Raw genomic sequence first — 20,336 nt, 5'->3', positions numbered from 1 at the left:
AATGTCTTCATTTAGAAACGCAATGTCAAAATGACCCTGTATATTATATATAAGGTAAATAACTCTTCACTTTTTACTCTTTAATAAGGTATTTTTCAGCCCCTATACAATACTTACAGCGAAGTAAACTAAGCAGATGCGCCTCTGTCTACCCCTGCGGATATCAAAGTGTGTGTGTGTGTGCGTGTGTGTAATAAGGTATTTTATTCTAAAATGCCTAAGACGAAATAGGTCGAGGAAGTTTTAGTGGTTAGAGGATGGCCAAGTCTTACATTGGTAGCCACAAAAATAGCAAAATATATTCAAGTAGTTAATACACTTTTATCATGTCAAAAAACATGTCGCAGGCAAGGGATAAACATCTCCGGACGGTCGGTACAGTTATGCCGACTTGTTTAATTGCCTCTGCACGCTCCACTTGAAGGACCTCAAGTTATAGAAAGGAGCGAAAACATATCAGCATATGTGTTCTCTCCTACAACTTGTAATGGAAGATGCGTTCTGTTAGCCAGCGCAAACTGTAAGGTCTTTAATTGTATTTAATAGCCTTATTCAGGTCAGTATTAAGACGCAATAGGAAAATGAAACACCACAATGAATTAATATTATATTCCCCACATCCTCAATCTATATCAAGTTTCTTGAAGCTGCCTTGTATGCCGAAGATGTTGTCGACGTTGTTGGGCCTGGCGCCGGGCCGCAGCGGCTCCGACACGCGGCGCTTATTCTCCTGCTGGAAGAAGTCCTGGTTGGACTTCAGCCGGTCCAGCTGCTCTTCTGAGGAAGTAGTCAAATTGGTGAAAAGGTTAGTATTTTTTATGTTAGGGTGTCGGATTGGGTGGTCTTTTACTGGAAGTTGAAGAGATATTTTTTGAATTGGAGATGTTATTCCGCTAACGAAAGGAAGGGCTGATATGTGTGGGGGAAGTTTTCAGATAAAAACTCGGGATAAAATTTTCAGAACGAAACATAGTGCACCCTTTTTTCACAAAATATCATTCCAAAAATTTTAAAAAAAATTGAGGTTCCTGCGACATAATAGATAGACGAGCAGTGCCACGAGAAAATTGTATTATATTTGTCTTTGGTTATCTAGAAGTTCAAGTATTCCTTTCCCTCTCTTCGTCTTTCCTAATCCATTATCCTTTGTGATATTGTGGGTAATTATGGCATCAATTAAAATCAGGTCTCTCCTTACCTAATTTCTTTTTCTACGATCGTTATTGTTTATGAACGGAGATATAAATAACTCTAATATAAAATATGAATATCACCTTTAATCTTATTATAACTCTTGTACTCCCCGCCGCTCTCCTTGGGGAAGGCGGCCCTCGGCACAGTCTTGTACATGGTGTCGGTGCCCACGGGGTGTATCTTGATGATGTCCATCAGCGTCTTGTTGATTAACGGCCGAATCAGCATCATCAACTTGTCCACGAATGGCGGCGCGTTTATGAAGCAGATTTGTTTTAACTTCACCAGCATGCACTCCTGGAATTGAGGATGTTTCTTATTTTTTCTTTTTACTTCGCAATTTATCAATTATATCCTACTTATATTATAAATATGATAGTTTGTGAGGATGAATGTATGTATGTATGTTTGTTCGTCTTTCACGAAAAAACTACTGAACGGATTTGGATGAAACTTTCTTGTAATTTGGTCATAATATAACGATACGTATCAAGTAAGTAGGAAAAATAATTATCCCGGAAACTCCTTAACGCGGGCGAAGCCGCGAGCAAAAGCTAGTAATTTATAATCACAGAAACTAAGTACTGCTTTTAATTAAAAAATATATTTTGTTCTTACATAGCCCGTTTATCGAGGAAGGCTTTATAGCCTTATAACATTGTGTTTTGACCAATAGGAGCGGAGCTTCAATGTAAGGTGTTGCAAAAGCGGGGAATATATATTATATTTTGGAGCTTACGTTGCGCGCGCTGCGTCAACAATTAAAATTACACAATAATCTTGTATCACAGAATTTATCGTCTTAAAAAGTTCTATAAAATATAATGTTATAAAACAAAGTCACCCGCCGCATTTGCCTTTCAGAACGCGATAAACCAAAAAAAATCATCGAACACTACCCAATGGATTTCGATTATTGAATGGAGATAGTTTGAGGCCCTAGGAAGGAGATAAACTTCTTTCTATCCCTTTTTACATATCCCATTACTTCACACAGGCGAAGCTGCATTCAAAAGCTATCTTTGTATAATGAATATTCATTAAAGTGCAAATATTGTAACGTTTAATCAAACTAACGTTTACGTGAACGAGGTCATCGAGTGTTTACCTAAAGTACATACATACTTCAGCGCATGGCTCTACCCTCCAAGCGGTGATGATTTTTTTTATTCGCGCACGACAAGTAACCCCACTGATGATAGACGGAGTAAGATCCAGAAAGTATCAACTGGCGAGATTACCCCTCCTCAGTCGACACAAATATGCCGGCCTATTGGAACCGGATAGACACAGGCTAACTCCGAAACTCGACACACTTAGGACGGGCTTTACTTATGTACGGTGGTCGTTATCCGTGCGGATATAAATACCACCAGAAAAAATGATTAACCACTACATCCTGAATCTATTCAAAGCAACATCAATTAGGTAGTAATGTGAACATACAAAAAAGTAATTTAAAAATATGTATATACCTGAACGAAATACAACACTTTCTTTAGCACCATCAGCTCAAGCCTGCCGAGATGGGCGAGCACCGACTGGTCCATGTCTATAATTAACACCAATCTGGTAAACAAAGGGAGTCCTCATCAGACGATTTTACATTAAAAAACATATAGTGTCAATTAGTCAATTTTGTTGTTTCCTTATTATAAAAATTACAGACGGTCAATTTAACTTTGCGTTAGTAAATGAAATCGCATACTTGTATTTTTAAAAAAAAAATTTTTATCGTGGCTCGACAAAGTGGCTTCACTGTAGCTGATGTTTAGCGAAGTGAAGCCGACCTGATAAAGTTAAACATCCCTGAACGGTCGGCACAGTCATGCCGGCCTGCATAATTGCTTCTTCACGCTCCGCTTGAACGATTTTAAATAAAGGAAGATGGGAACACGTATGCTGGCAAACCATACCATCCATTATCATATATTAGGGACCGTTCAAGTATTACGTAACATAATTTGAAGGGGAGGGGGGATCTTGTAAAATGTTACGCTACGTTACAGGCGCGGGAGGGGGGATTCGTACAACGCGTTACGTAACATTGGATTTTAATAAAAAAAAATAAAAATGTTGTTTTTGGGATTTTCCGGTACTTTGTGAAAAAAATTTAATTTTAGCGATACATAACTTTTTGAGGGCGTACAGGAAATCGTTACGGCGCGTTGCAAGAGGGATGGGGTTCCAAAATCTTACAAAATTGCGTTACGTAACACTTGAACAGCTCCTTATCCTAACCGTGGATGTAAAATAAAAACGTGTAAGTTTCGAACAAAATAAATTTCAATGAAAAGTAATTTTACATTTACACCGTACCCTGGCCACGTGCCTTCCTCGTACTGGAGAAGGTCGAAGATCATCATGAACGCCCTCGCGATGTCCGGGAAGAAGAAGTTTCGCGGGTCGTTGTCCAGCAACCTCGCGTATATCACTTTGTTCCCGTCTGTAGACCGCGTCGGTAGGGGGCAAATTAATCTGGAAATGTATTACATAAATTAGAAAAAATAACAAATATTCACAAAAGACTGTCATAGTCCGGTCAAATCAGCTGGAAATGTGTAAAATTGTTCAAAACATATTTTTTTTGCATGTACTAGAATTATGATGAGTTTAATTTTTTTTTTTTTTTAATTATGTTTTCAACAAATTTTCCCGCTTTCAGTTGGATGGTAATTTTTGTAATTTTGAATGTCTAGATTTACTGGACTATTATTGCATTTTTGTACGAACGCGACGGTATGTAAGTCAGAATGCGTTTGAATTTTTTAACATACGCAATATTTGTTTTTGTGCATTTTTATTTCCTTTAGCTTTATATTAATGATTAATTATGTTTACGCAAATGTTAGACATCGAAATTAAACCCGTTTTCGAATTTTATTGCGGTTTTTTGTATTTTAAATATCTCTCAATATTTCAAGGGTTTTGCAACCTTCATGGTCACGAAGCGGACTGGGTATAGGTCGTCCAAAAAGTCAAAAATAATTGTAAAATGTAGGTAGATACTGTAACATTGACTTTTCAGACGACCTACACAGTCCACCTCGTGACCACAATGACTGCATTTTTCGAAATGTCGAGATAATTAAAATACAAAAAAACGCCATAAAATGCGAAAAAATGTTTTCTTTCCATACATTTATATACATTTTGTAGATTAATCAACAGTCAATACGAAATTTTATTATGTTTAAAAACAAATTGTACTCCTTTTTCCTACTAAATGGATGGTTAATGTTTTTAGGAATTTCTAGCCTTAAAACTACCTAAATCCCCAAAAATACCCTGAGAATTTTTAATCATTATAAGCAACAGGATCGGTTGACATTTTTTCTTTGCACAAATTTACTGTGTTTTTGTAACTGAATTTTTAAAGTGAAACTTCTTTAGAATCATTGTAATTTGAGACTCGATGAAACAAAAATGCGTCACGATATTTAAAAAAGGAACAACATTGAACCAGCCTGCTGCATATTGCATTCTTTTGTTAATATGTATTTGATACTTGTGCTTGCGCCTGCGTATTACAAAGCTCTAGTATGAAGCAAGCGCGTTGTATAATTTGTATACATTGTTTTCAAAATCTGTGAATTAACATCATAATGTCTTCTAATATTATGATCAGTCTCTTAAGAAATTCTTGTACATGGGTTAGGTAGCTACCCTGATTTCCCCGTCTCAAAAATCCACCTGTATATTTCCTACAATTATGTAACTAAATATAATTTAATATTATAGGTACTTAGTTAAAACAGCTACCAGTTTTATAGCAATTACATTAGGTAGTTGTTTGTGTGGCGCAACAAATTTCAGTACTCCCCTAGCATGAATATACGCATTATAGTAACATTAACGTAATGGTTCTGTTTAAGTCATTGACGTATATTCTAAAGACACGAACGTCCATATAAACTATTTGTTCAAAATCTGAACTAAAGTGGCAACCAAAACGTCACTGTTATAACATATTTATTCACTTGAACAACAAATAATTTTACTTATTTGACCAACATTTTTTATTTAAATCTAGGTTTACACTTAGACTTGAGTTCTTTTATCATGAGCGCCACTCCGTACACAACCACAAGCTTTCAATATTGACCATACTAAAATCAGTTTGTATGGATTGCAGTTCAATTCACTTGAACACAATGAATGTTTGGAACGGCAAATCTAGTACGTAGTACATTTATATATCGATGGTTTAAAGATATTTTTGAATGGAATTTAACAGCGTCTCGTGAATATATTAGTGTATAAAATACGACAGCGTAAACATTGCGCGTGTAAACTGCGAAAAGTAAATCGTATAAGTACATACTAGCGTGTGTCAAAATGTATGCAAGCGGCAGCACGTGTATCTTATTTGACGTATGATATCGTCTGATGAATACTAAATGCGTTAACTTACTCAATACGAATACTATAACGCGTCAATCCCCCCCAAGGGTAGGCAAAACTGATTACTAACTATATTCAAAGTATTTCCTCGTTTTTTTACAGTCATTTTCAAAACGATCTCATTCGTAATCTGCAATCCGACGTTCAAGATAAACCAAGCAAAATAACGCATTTTAGCATGCCAAAGAAAATATAATTAGTAAATTTTCGCGCTGAATCGAAAAAGCTGTTCGTATCTTTTATTGAAGACGGTGGCAGATCATCAAACTTAGAACGTCCACAGCTGAATATATCCACGGTTCCAGTGGTGAAGTGTCCATACAACTCTAGACCTACCAGCTTGCCTTTTAGGTTTATTTTCGTTTATTTTATTTTTTGTTTACTGTTAAATGGGTCGCGATATGCTAGATTTTTTTGCCTCAGGTTACCTTTTGAAAAATGTTAGCCAATACATTAAAATACTCCGACTCACACAGTGTCCAAAGTGAACTCAATTTTCTTGTCAACGCTCCTGTTGTGGAAGAATTGCGTGAACATGGTCCTGAGGGTGTAGTGTAGGTCCAGGACTTGCTTCGACACCTGCATGCTCCGCTCGCAGCAGTGGTACACCAGCAAGAGGTCTAAATCTGGAAATAAAGGACATCGGTAATTAGTTAATACATACATGAATGTGTTTATTGTGAATTCTTTTTAACCAACTTCATAAAAGGGAGTTTCCAATTCGACAGTTTTTTATGTATGTTACGGGATATATACGATGTTAATTTTGAAAATTCTTTTTGGGTTATATTTTATACAGTTTCATTGTGGTGCCACATCAATTCACTGGGATCAAACCTTGAACTTTAAAAAGACATGAATTTGGATTCATATATGTGGTTTGTTCTATGCATGTCCGTCTGTAACTAATAAATTACATATCTTTCTTTTTCAGAAGGATATGCCTTTAACCCTGGACACCATACCTACCATAGTTCCATGTAAGTATGTCCTAACAAAAGAGTTTTTCTTTTATACATTTGCAGACTTGTCCTCGACCTCGCCAGTGTTAGACATTTCTTGGGGTAAGTCCTACTGTGTACTATAACGAGATAAAAGAAGTCAAATTATATACATGGCCCAAATTAAACCGCTATGTCTATTCCTGCAAGCAGCATTTTGTAGTCACTGTTGTGTTTCGGTTTAAAGGACATTGTAGCCAGTGTAACTATTGGACATAATAAGACTTAATATCTCATGTCTCCGGATGGCGAGCACAGTAGAATACCATACAATACTTTGTAATTTAAGGTGTTGGATGATGTTTCTACTGTTTATAATTGGTCATGTCGCTTACCATCAAGCAAGATCGTCTCGTCATTCAGAGCGATAATTTTTTTTTAGTAAAAGTCACCACAATCCATTTAACAGTTTCTGCTTTTACTTCTAACATTTAGATGTTCATCTACATTTTTACAATATTTTAGATTACATCTTCACATTTTTATATTACATTTTCACAAACTTTCCCATTTAAAATACTAAATTGTTGAAGAGCCGCCAGTAAATACTCTTCAGGTAATCTAAAGGTCGATCCTCAATTACATTGTTTCCTCGTAGTCTAATTATCCCCCCACTGACGTTCAATTACCAATAATTGCGCATTTTCACAATAAACGCTTCTAGAACCAAATTACCGACCAATTACGCTACCGATGCTCTCTACTTTATCAAGCACTAGCTTTTCCTTGCGGCTTTATTCGCGTCAGAATGAACTCAGTTTTGCTGATGGTGTGACATTTTATATCCGCCTGAATAGCGACCAACGTACACAAGGTGTTTAAACCCGCCGTAGTGGCCTACGTAAGGTATTGCGTTCCGGGATCAGCCTCCCTGGATCAACAGGCCGGCATAATCTTGTTTACTGCCGAGGGTTGATCATCTCTCGTCAGTCAACATTCTATTGGACCGCACTCCATATAACATAAGGTCAGTGAACTCACTTTACCGTGCACAAATAAGAAATAAATAAAAGAAACTTAGAATTCAAGCAGCTCGCGTCATAATAAACGTCTTTGCTCATTACATCCAGAAACATTTATACTAAACTGGCCTCGTGACTTTCATAATACCGAGTTATTGGCAACACCGTAGTATTCCTTAGAATATCCAATACATTCACATAAGTTCCCCCCACACCTGATAGTAATATTATTAATATTATTACATTATTTATTAAATTTTTACATTAAATTATTAATATCATTGCCTAATCTAATTTATAAAAAGTCTGTTAATCTATATTTCATGTTATCACTCAAGCGCAACGTAATGCCCAAAAACACGCATGAAACGTAATAATATAAAATAAAAAATATATTTATAGTAAATTCTGGTATCTGGTTAATCAAATACGAGTAATTAAAATTCGTTCATACACTTTTTTGGATGTTACCACGAGAAATACATACGACCATAATTACTGTTTAAAGTATAATATAGTGTTAAGGCGATACCTCAAGGTCCATTTTCATACATTTTGTTTCGGCTTTAATCTGGGTAACTAAACAAGTATTGGCAAGTAAAGAATTTAAATTCACGTCTAGTTAGTGATTAGTTCTCGCAGTTGAAAGAAAAACGTAAAAATAATTAATAATCATGGATATTTCTGCCTTTAAAATTTCGTCATATTAAATTACTTGTTTAGTTACCCAGATTAAAGGCGAAACAAAATGTATGAAAATGGACCTTGAGGTATCGCCTTAATAAGAAGTATTTTTGGGCTAAAACAATGAGATTTCTTAGGTAACTATTGCCACGAATTTTTCAATGAAATGAAATAAAAATAGTTATTACCCAAAATACATCTTTGAAAACTTATTTATTCCTCCAACTACCATTGTCCCATTCCACAAGAATAAGCAAAAACAGGACGACATAATTGTGTGGACTATAATGAAATATATTATATCCTCCAAAAATATAGAAAATCTAGTAACATTTATTGCTGAAATCGATGAAGCAATTTATGTTGCAGTGCGTCCATAAAATGGATATAGAAAAACCATCTTATTCATAGACGTTATTTATCTAAGGACGGAGTAATGCTGTGATAACAAGTCTATTTCTCAGTGCTAATAGTGTGGCAGTCTTCGCAGTGCGTAGACATAGGGCCGTTGGGATTGGCTAATATTGAGATACAACTTGAGTCTAGTTGGCTGTCAGATAAACAAAGCCGAACAAACAGGAAGCTGTCAGATAATCTAGGCTGATTAGTTATCACAGCAATGCTCCGTCCTTGATAAATAACGTCTATGAATAAGGGGAAAAGTATACACTAAAATCAGTCCTACACATCACTCCCTTAAAACAATGGCAAACCTGAAACAATAAAAAATATACCTAGAAACGTTTTACACAAAATATATCATAGATAATTTAACAATATCAAGATGGCCGCGCGAAATGACAGTCGATTAACCCGCGAGGACCCGACATTATCCTCATCACCAATGATCCCACGCCACTCATTAACCAAATAGCATATAACATAGTCCAACGATTATCCAACGTACTAATAAAAAATATATTATATTAAAGCAAAGCTTTTAATAAAAAAAATGTGGAAAGAACTACATACACACACACTCATGTCTTTTATTCCCGAAAGGATAGGCTAACTCAGTGTTTCCCAACGTGGGGACCACGCCCCACAGGGGTCAACAGAATTTTCAGTTTTACATTATATATGTTTTGAAATTTTACTTACAATGTTTTGATAACAATTTCATAGTGATTTCTTCCTAAAACTTATTATTTATATTTCTTAAGGGAACAAAATCATTTTTAAAGGTTAAGAATTATGTATGGGGTGCATACAATTTTTAGAAATGTTAAGATTGAGCATGACCTAAAAAAGGTTGGGAAACACTGGACTAATTAGTGCACACACCTTCGCATATTATCTTCGTCCCATTATATAAGTGACGAGCCTATCGCAATATAGAGCAAAAAAATGGCATTTATTCATTAGTATAGTAATTAAAACCATTAAGTTAATAATAATAATGTATGTTTCGCTTCAACCGCTACAAACAAACAGTGGATCAAATACGTGTGAAATTCTTTGTTCTTTTTTATTTATGTTACAATTAAACAAGTCACGAATTGTAATTAACCAAGGCCGTCTAAGAATTAAGGTAATTTACATGTTTGGTTTAGGGCGCGACGGAGTGACCACATAGAGGTTCATTGTTGCTTGATTTGAAAATCAATTTTAATTTGTTTTTATTTTATTACATATGGAAAACAAAACAATTTTATACTTATAACATTACTAGCATTTAGAGTAATGCATAGACGAACAATTTTAACTGATAAATATTGTAAATGTTGTAATATCAAATTAAGAGTAAAACTAGTACGAAGATAAAACAAGAAGTAATATTAAAATTACACACAATCGAATAAATTTTTTAAACTTTAAGTACGAATCTGTAAATAGGTCTATGAGAAAACTCTCTATTGAACTCATTACAGACTCTAAAGATGAATGTGTTTTGAGCGTAGTTCATTCTTACATGGGGAAGTTAAACAAGAACTCAGTAGAATTACATAAACGTAAATTTGGAAATCTGAATATGTAATTTTAGACACTTGCAGTCCCGAAGATAGAGGGAGAGCGGGGGGGGGTTAAACAACTGAAAATAAACAGAAATACAAAAATAGCAGCCGTGTATTATATACTGTCCCACTGCAAGACACAGGCCTCCTCTACTATAGAGAGGGTTTAGGCCTTAGTCCACCACGCTGGCCTTTTTGCGGATTCGAAGACTTCATACTCTCATAAGTCTTATAGAGAACTTCTCAGGTAACAGGTTTAATCACAATGTTTTTTCTTCATCATTAAAGCAAGCGATAATTCAAAAAGGATACACTTTAGAAAACTCAGAGGTGCATGCCCTCAGGTTTTATACCTGCGGAGATTCGACTCAGCAGTCCGTTCCGATCCTAACGAGCTATCGTCGCTTGGAACTAAGGTCACTTTAATACTTAAGTCACCTTATTCTAGGTCCTGTTTAAATCATCACATGCTAAAGGTCAATATGAAAAAACAAACAGTGTCTCATTGGACAAGTTCCACTACACTTGTCTCAGTAAACACTTGAAGGTATACAAAGTTCAAGTGCATCGCAATGACCCTGGCAGAGTTCTTACAATAATGTCAACTTTGTTTATATTTTATTGGCTTTTCCGCATGACCAATTACTCCTCCTCGCTGGCGGAGTAATACTGCGCGCCGGTAGTACTACCGCTCTAAGGTACCAGGTTCGAATTCCAGGTTGGACAAAGTGATGTAAAATTTTTCTGCTCAGTATCATCCCGGAATCTCGATAGGTGCTCGATATAGCGATAGACTCGCCCTCTATAACACCATGGGATCAAACACAGAAATCATAGTTACCCTAGTTGCACCTTTCTTACCATTTCGGAGATTATAGACATATTGTGTGTTTGTTTTGTTTTCTGTAGCATTTTCATAAAAGTTATTTTTTTGACATAAACGCAGCTGACTACCTATTATAAAACACACCTTGAACATTTTCGAATGACCTATAAAAGTCCTGAACCCATTGAAATAAAACTAGTTTTCGGATTTTATCGCGGTATTTTAAAGTTTATTTTTTCTCCCGAGGCGACGTTTCGAAAGTTTTGCCGCTTTCATGGTCACAGGGCAGAGTGAGGTGTTGGTTGACCCAACAGTAAATGCTACATTTAACAACTAAATACAATTTTAACTGCCTCGGTGGCGTAGTTGTACTGCATGCGCGGTACGGCAGCGCTCTGAGGTCCTGAGTTCGAATCCCGGGTCGGGCAAAGTGATATTTAGGTTTTTCTGCTCAGTATCAGCCCGGAGTCTGAAATTTGCGCCCGTTATGGCGATAGGCTCGCCCCCTATCACATCATGGGACGGAACACACTTGGCGAAAAGTGGGTGCCATGGTTGCGCCTCTGCATACCCCTTCGGGGATAAAATGCATCATGTTGTGTGTTGTGTGGTACAATTTTAAATAGAAAAAATTGTAGTTGACGATCCGATTCACAAATGAAAAAAAATCTAAAACAATGCAATAAAAGCTCCATCAAAATCAGTAGTTGCGAAGATTTGTATAACCTATTAGAGGGACATTTTGAAGCGGTTGTGTTGTGAGCGTTTTTATTTTAACGTGCACAGCAAAGTGAACCGCTGCTCCTGATGGTGAGTGGAGTCGAGTCCAATAGAGTGTCGACTGACGAGAGATGATTACCCCTCGGCAGTCGACATAATTATGCCGGCCTGTTAGAACCTGATACACAGGCTGATCCCGGAACGCTACACACTTACATGAGCCACTATGGCGGGTTTTGACACCTTGTGTACGGTAGTCATTATTCGGTCGGATATAAAATATATCCTACCACCAGCAAAAGCAAGTGTGTTTTTGAGTGTTTGTGAAATAAAAAAATTACCTATGAGTGGGTTTTACTGAGTGTTAGGTCACGTTTAAAATTATGCAATAAACTTGGACAAGTTAGGGTTTTTCCTTCATACTACATTAGCAAAATATGACACATCATTTATAATCTAACTTCGAACTAATAAATGCAACTTTTGGATGTTAGTATGTTTAATAGAAGTGGACGCAGAAACACCTGAACGGATTTAGATGAAATTTGTCACATGGGTAGGCTATATCTTGAATTAACACACAGGCTACTGTTTATCCCGGTAATTTGCTCCCATGGAAAATAATTAACTTTTAATCTGACTTTTTAAAAGACGGCGCTGACATCGTAAAGTTTTAGGAAGTTTTAGGGCGGGAAAGGCTATTCATGTGAGTGAAGTCGCGAGCAACACCTAGTTGTATAATATAATAGTTCCACCATCATTTACCTGTATACCACCAGACAAGGAAAAGATCGTGAGGAAAACTGCATAGGTACCTCTCAAGAATACCAAGACATGTCGAGTCTGCCAATCCGCTCTAAATCATAGTGTTACTAAGGGCTAAATGTTCTGAGTTATAAAAAAAAAGGTCCGATGAGGAAAAGGCACCTTGCCTTTTCCTTATGGGACTTTTTTTTATAACGTTTTTTTTTTTAACACGAGGAAAACCGCTTACGGGTTTCTGCCGGACTCACGGGTATAAACCTACCGATTAAAACCCCGCCATTCGACTCTCACTCCCTAATATCGACGGTCGCGGGGTGCGCAAGTGCATTCAACCGCAACCCTCGCAGTTTCATATGACACCTGACAAAGCTAATAATATAACAATCCCAAGAAGGCGACATTTATATTTCAGATATTGAGATTGTTATTGGTTGACGCCGCTTCAAGCAAAATTGAAGGGCGCCGAATCAAATCACATATATTTTGGTATCTGGTATCAACTGTGATACTGTATAGCAGGGGAATTTATACGATTCGACTCGGCGAGCGTAGTCGAAGTTAGTCACTACTTTTACTGGTGGTAGGACTCTCATATGTGAAAGTCCGCCTGGGTAGATACCACCGCAATGTCTTTTTCTGCGGCAAGCAGCAGTGTGTGGTAACTGTTGTGTTCCGGTTTGAAGAACATTGTAGCCAGTGTAACTACTGGACATAATAAGACTTAACATCTCACGTCTCAAGATGGCGAGCGCAGTAGAATACCAAACAATACTTTGTAATTTTAGGTGCTGGACGGTGTTTCTACTGTTTATGGGCGGTCGTATCGCTTACTATAAGGCGAAAGGCAAGCTCGTCACGTCATTCAAAGCAATAAAAAAATAATGTAAACGTCACCAAAATCCATTTAACAGTTTCTGCTTTTACTTATAACGTTTAGATGTTTGTCCACATTTTCACACCTGTCAAGAGCTCCCCGGGTAGGTGTGGCTGGGTGGCGAGCCACTCGCGCAGCTGCCCGATGTCCTCAGGGCTGATCTCCGGGTTCTTCTCATACTCGCGCTGTATCGATATCTGCTTCAACGCCATTATCTGTAACAAATTGTATGTTAATGACAACATTCTCTTTGAAATGAGTATTTGTACTTAGGCTCGAAATTTGGTTCGTGGGTACATCGCATACATAGAACATATTCTAGGATGGATAGGTCAGCGTAATGTGCGATTGCTATGATGTTTTTTAATATCTTGTAGACAAACGAACAAGCGGTAAGCATGATACTAAGCCGCAACTGCCGCCCACTAACTGTAGCAATGCCAAGGTACAGCTAAGCCGTTGCAAATCGGGATAGGCGTACTCGTTTAAAAAAAATCATAGCGCTCGAGGAACTCCGATGCAAGAAGTTGTTCTATAGTTTTCGCGTGCAACCAATGACAGCTGTATATTATCTGACATACTGACGTTTTATTACCCCGTTCATTATTGCATTACATTGCGTAATGCCGGGGGCAGACTATTGTCTAATGGCATTAATATAACACTCTAAGACTTCGCACAGACTGTCAACTTGTTGAAATGAAATGATTGATTTGAATCTGTAAAATGTTATACATTATTTAGATTCCGTCAATATTAACTCTACCACCAGTTCGGAAAGCAGTTTTCACCAGAGAAGAACGGGCAAGAAACTCTGGTGTTGCTCTTTTCAATCAGTTTAGGGTAAAGACTACAGTACATGATAAAGTAAGAAGAAAAAAAAACAAAAAGTTTAGAGCAGTTCATTTATAGGCTTGTGAAATAAGGAATAAATTAATTTAAATTTTTATATGCCTGCACAACCCTCTCAGGAATCATGAAATTTCTCTATTATCCTTATAATTATTTCCTCCCAGCACCTCTAGCAATTAGAAATTAGAAATGTAACCGAAATGGGCAGAACAGTCCACACAAGCAGCACCCGTTCACGAGTATGACGCATGTGCCAGCCATCGGCCTCCTCAACCATATTGTAGGGAAGTGGCCGACCCGTCACACGACGCCGCAGGTACAGACAGTTAGAGAGTATAATGCCGAGAAACATTACTGGGCAATTCTCTTATCGTTGTGATTGCCAAGTCTAATACCGCTAGAACATTCACTCTTCCTTCTCTTAAGGATGGACACGCTTGCATATACGGTTTAACAAGTATATTTCCTTTGAATGATATAGATACTATATTATTATATAGGACGTACATATATTAGTTGCAACTCACGTTCATTAATGAGTATATCGCTTGTTAACCTTATACTTTACGCGAAAAACTCTTTCTAAGCATCCGATTTAACTGGTGGTTAAGTACAAGTTTTAAATAATTATCAAATTAACACCTATATTAAAAACAACATTGCAATACTCGAATATAATTTTAATTGAGTATTATATCTCGCATTCGTATGTACCCGCGTCATTCCCGGAATAGTCCCACGGAAAATATGTTTTCACGATAACTTACTGGTTAAAACAAGTTTAATAAAAACTTATTTCATTGTTCATATGGTAGGCGTCACAACAAATTATAATATTTATTATAATAACATACAACAGGTAAATCGTTTAATAAACTTCAATAAAATTAACTATGCCCCTGTGAAAATGTGTCATTCCATTTGTCTTTGTTATTTTAAATTATACCTGATATACACTGTGTAATCGAGGCAGAATGCTTTTATATTATGTTTCTTTTGTAAAACTAAGTCCACTCTGTCTAAGGTACTTTGACAACATCCTCAAAACCACTAGAAGAGGACTTTGACTATGTCCTCTTCTATAGAGGTGGATATAGTTGGTCGCTAAAAACTATCCAATTATGTTTGTGACCTACGACAGAAATAGTTTTGTACTTGAAATAGTATAATATCAACCCTGTATTATATACTGTCCCACTCTTGGACCCGGGCCTCCTCTACTACTGAGAGGGATTAGGCCTTAGTCCACCACGCTGTTTTAGTTCGGATTGGTAGGCTTCACACACCCTCGAAAATTCCTATAAAGAAATTCTTAGGTATGCAAGTTTCCTCACGATGTTTTCCTTCACTGCTAAATCAAGCGATAATTCACAATGAATACACACATATTTTTTTAGAAAAGTCAATAGTGTGTGCGCTTGGCATTTGAACCTGCGGACATTCGTCTCGGCAGTCCGTTCCACAAGCAACTAGGCTATCGCCGCTTGAAACTTGAAATAGCGTTGTACTTGAAAAAGTGTTGTACTTGAAATAGTGCTATACTTGAAATAAATTAGTAAATCTACGAACCAGGCCTTATCCCCTTTTTATATTTGTGTAGCCACACAAACCCACAAAATTGCTGTAGAGCACTCTTCCAAACGCAGAATGCATTCATATGTTTTTTGCCTGTCATTAAAGCGACCTATATACTATTGAACTAAAATAAAATTGTTTATTAATCACGTATCCAATTAAATGACGATTACGATTAATTAGTACAAAATGAAACATAAAAAAACAAATGAAACACTGACACACGAGTATAATCAAAATTATTATAATTTTAATTGTTTGTTTTTATGAGTAAACTGTGCTTAGGACCTGTGTGCATATTAGACCTTCCGAAAATCATATGTCACCTTTATATGTCAATAAAGGTTCGGAAGTTCATATGTATGTCAATCAAGGTGACATAACTAGTGTCAATGAGTTCAGATTTCGAAAACGGAGTCATTTATCATGTCGCTACATTAGAATTGCGATTATGTATGCAAAAAAAAATTTGAATCTTCGTTGCTTTTTTGTCATACTACTTGAATCAATTTACGACTATTGCTATTTGTGATTCTAGAGGTGCTATGTGAGGTAGTAGTACATTGTTATTTATAAATCATATTGATTACGAATATATTATCATCGTCATGATCATCATCATCAGCCACAGGATGTCCACTGCTGAACATGGGCCTTCCCCAAAGATCTCCAGATCAACCTATAGGAAGCGGCCCGCATTCAGCGACTTTTATTAGTTCTGAATGTATTATACTAGTTACAAAACGAATTCTTTAGAAAACTGTCATGTTTTTTTCTTGTGTACAGTACTCGACAGTAAAATATTATACGTCAAGCAAAAGAAGTATAGTATACGGCAGTGGAAATCATACATTGGCTTTATGAGATCATCTGTGGGCTTCGGTTTCGTAGAGTCTTTATCCCTTGTATTTATGACGTATTATAACTGACTTGTCAATGCCCTCTCTGTAACTCCATTTCTAAAATTTACTGCCAAATACTTTACATTGATTGGTAACGATGGTTTTCATCGTACAGGATAAAAATAGATACGGCTAGATTATAAAGCGGCATTTATTGGTAAAAAGTGAAAATTTGGGAAAGGTTCCATTTATCTCAATATATTATTTCCGATTTCTGAACTGCAAATATCTTCATCCTAGTAATTTCTGAGAAAATCGCGAAAATACAAATATACATACACACGGCAGTGTTGCCAACAATAATTTTTCAATTCCAATTCCCTCAACATATAATCTGTCAAAATATTTCCGCAAACTAAATAGCTTATCGCTGAATACGATATTTATGTTTGTACTATTGTTTCAGATGTTTTTATAAACTGTAATTAAATATATTTTTTTAGAAAAAAAAACAACTAAGTAGAGTTCTTACGCACAGTATCAAAACTTTTGAGTCAACTGATCAATTCATCTATAGTGTAATTATAATATGAATCCGTTAAAATATCCGTGAGTCGTCAGACCTGAGATCAGACCATATTGTTTCCCGTATTCCATTCGCCCATCGCGACATATCCGGCAGAAAATCCGGTTAAGTTGTCGACGCTGACAGACGGTTCGAATACAAATCCTCCTTTGTTTCAACTCGGTTAAAAAGGCTTTTTACGAATACACAGTCATTCACATATTGTATTGTTATACGTATATACACAGGATTCTCCTTATTAACGTAACATTATCAACAATTATGAAAAAATTAAAAAATTATAACTATGTCCATTATCTACTAGTTTCCTCATAATTGCAGCATTGTATAAACAATGATGATAAATATGCTAATTACTTTTATAATTACAATCAGTACTAGGCTTTGCTCGCGGTTAAATGTACCTTAATAGTAAATTCCAGGATAAAATGTAACTAATTAATGTAGTACCAACCAATGATAGTTCATTTAAATTCAGTTCTGTCGAAATAACCCCAATAATATAAGGTATAATAGTATAATAAGGTAAAACAGAAAAAAATTATCGTGCATTTTACCGAATTTGTAACGTATTTGTTAGCTTTACATAAATACAAAAAACAAACACGAATCACGCCTTATCCCTGAAACGATAGGCAGATACAATCAGAGCACCCATTTTTCATCATGTGTTCCGTTCCATAATAAAATGGAGGTGAGCCTATCGCCGTTTTTGGCACAAATTCCGAATTCCGGACTGATACTAGTTAGAAATAACCCATTTTTATGTCCGACTCATTTGAACCCGGGACCTCAGAACGGTACTGTCCTGCACAAATAATAACTACACGACCAACGCAGGCCTCATATAATAACGAGAAAACATAATATTTATTTTCTTAACGAATCTTATCTTTTCTATGAAAGCAACGAGCCTCTTACCAAATTGGCTAAAATTCAGTTTCTTTTAAATTTAAAAATATTTTTTACCGTCAAAGCTATAATATAGCTCATGTATGTCACCGGACCAAAACGAAATATAAAATAAACAGCTATTTTGGCAACAGTCACTCGCTAGCAGGCAGCTAACCATAACGCTAATAAAAATGACAAAGTAATTGTCTAAGAGAGTACTACTTTCAAAAAACTTTTTCCTCTAAAATATTTTTGTATCTGCTGTAGTAGAATACATTTGTAATTATGACAACTTTCTTTTTTCTGCATACCAGTCATGTTTTCATATCCAACAATAATTATACTCATGTTTTGTACTCTTAGATAAGCAATTATAAGAACACTAAGTACTCATTTCCGTAGATACGCGAAATCTATTTTAAAAACTGCCTATAATATCTTACTAATTAATTTTCAACAAGAAAATCTCCAGAAAATAAGGAGAAAATAAAAAAATAACTTACCTTCGTTTATTTATGCAACAATACTAATATTATCCAAAGTAAAACAAAAATACTCCAGACTTTTTGTATTACAATTATTTTAAATAAATTTTTTAATATAATAATTTTATTACTGCTTAATTTTTTTTTTAATGTTACTTCACATCACTTCGCGCCTCTTTCGTGTAGTCGGCGCGGCGTCTCAAGATATCACTGAGGCCTTTTACCAACAAACTGCAATGTGATCTAATAAGCCGCGGATTTCTTTACCTGCTCACACCACGCTGCAGTAGAATAGCGTTCGACTCCTGTGTAAAAATATGATTGAATCCGTACCATTTAGAGCGAAGATTCCAGTAGTTTAGAGGTCTTATAGGAACTCTTTTACAACTATTTTGATACAAATAAAACAAAGAAATGACAATATAAAATAGAAACACTAATATTTATAAAATTATATAACCGCACCGTAATATGTATCTTCGTAAATAACATTTCCTAAATGTCGGTTCATTGTATTAGTATTAGTAATATCCGCCTGAAAAAATTGTGCAATTACTAAATGATTGTTGGAAATTTTAATTTTTGTACAAGCACATCATAAAACGTCGCAGCGGAACATCAGCATTGGTTTTTATCGGCATATGCTAAGTTGGAGTCACTTTTGTGACGAGCAAATTGATTTGAGTGTTTTTTTTTGTAATTATTTTATAATCTTGCTTGTACAAATAAATAATTTCTTTCTTCAGAAAGAATTTTGACATTACTACGATTTGTCAGTGATAACTATTCACTACCAGGCGGACTGCAAGCTCGTCTGCTCACTCGCTCAAATAATCGCAAGTACCTTCATTTCATAATGCGCTTTTCTCAACATTTTTGTTTGCTTTCAGGAGAAAAATCCTTCGTTTCAAACAGCTTGCATAATCTTCCCCTTTCTCATCACTTTTGTTAACTTTCGGAAAGAAAATTCTCAATTTCGCACAGCCCGCATAATCGTCCCAACTGGCGAGAAATAATCATGTTCTGTCAGTCACTACTTATCTGGACGCCAATTATTATCAGGTCAGTCACTTTGGCGAGTAAAGGAAGAAAAAGTATGCGATGGAAGGATGAGCTAAAGCGAACGGCGGGTCCGAATTGAGGAAGGGTTGCTAGAGACCGAGTACAATGGAAATCGTTAGAGGCATACTGAAGTCAAATATATCTTGTAATTAAACATATAACACAAAAAGAAAACAAAAGCAGATCAGGATCGAAGGCTTATTATTATTTTATATTATTTTAGTTACTTTGGTGGGTTGTTCAAAATCTACATATTTCCCGCGCCCGCTCCCGCCGCCGCCCATGTACATAATCATCTCGATAATGATCTTTTGGACATTTAGTGACCTCGGCGCAGCACGTACCTCGTCCCCGCTCGTTATTACGCTATTTACGTAAACACTTGTAATATAATATACACGTAATTCTACCACATTGTCATATGAATACTTATTTTTCTTAAAAGGGTTCCGTGGTTTATGAATGATATGAATCTAGAGGTCATCTGTCTTAGGATTTTTTTATATACGTACTCGGCAGTGACCCCATTGCACCTGATGGAAAGCGAAGTGACGTCTAACGGACTACGGACTTGCGAGACATGATTATCCCTCGGCAGTTACCTTTATGCCGGCCTGTTGGATCCGGATATACACAGGCTAATCTCGGAGCGCGA

At 36.1% G+C, this 20,336-nt stretch overlaps 1 protein-coding gene across 3 annotated transcripts; it reads right to left on the bottom strand.

The window, feature by feature from the left end:
* Window positions 1-594: 594 nt before the first annotated feature.
* On the bottom strand, window positions 595-18,973 carry LOC115442414 (clavesin-1). 3 transcript variants are annotated; one of them, XM_037436978.1, is made up of 7 exons: window positions 18,953-18,973; window positions 13,471-13,600; window positions 6,071-6,224; window positions 3,514-3,672; window positions 2,670-2,763; window positions 1,275-1,491; window positions 595-777 (listed from the first exon to the last, which is right to left on the bottom strand). In XM_037436978.1, exons 1-7 carry the CDS (start codon window positions 18,953-18,955, stop codon window positions 623-625), a joined length of 912 nt encoding a protein of 303 aa, XP_037292875.1. In that variant the 5' UTR covers window positions 18,956-18,973; the 3' UTR covers window positions 595-622. The 3 variants fall into 3 exon arrangements, with proteins under 3 accessions (XP_037292875.1, XP_030023307.2, XP_030023306.2); XM_030167447.2 differs by lacking the exon at window positions 18,953-18,973 and adding an exon at window positions 18,887-18,905; XM_030167446.2 differs by lacking the exon at window positions 18,953-18,973 and adding an exon at window positions 18,638-18,836.
* Window positions 18,974-20,336: the final 1,363 nt, after the last annotated feature.

The sequence above is a fragment of the Manduca sexta genome, chromosome 9 (genome assembly GCF_014839805.1).
Source record: "Manduca sexta isolate Smith_Timp_Sample1 chromosome 9, JHU_Msex_v1.0, whole genome shotgun sequence".
NCBI classification, from domain to species: Eukaryota; Metazoa; Arthropoda; class Insecta; order Lepidoptera; family Sphingidae; genus Manduca; species Manduca sexta.
The sequence above is the reverse complement of the archived record's forward strand: the minus strand, read 5'-3'. Positions and strand labels throughout refer to the sequence as shown.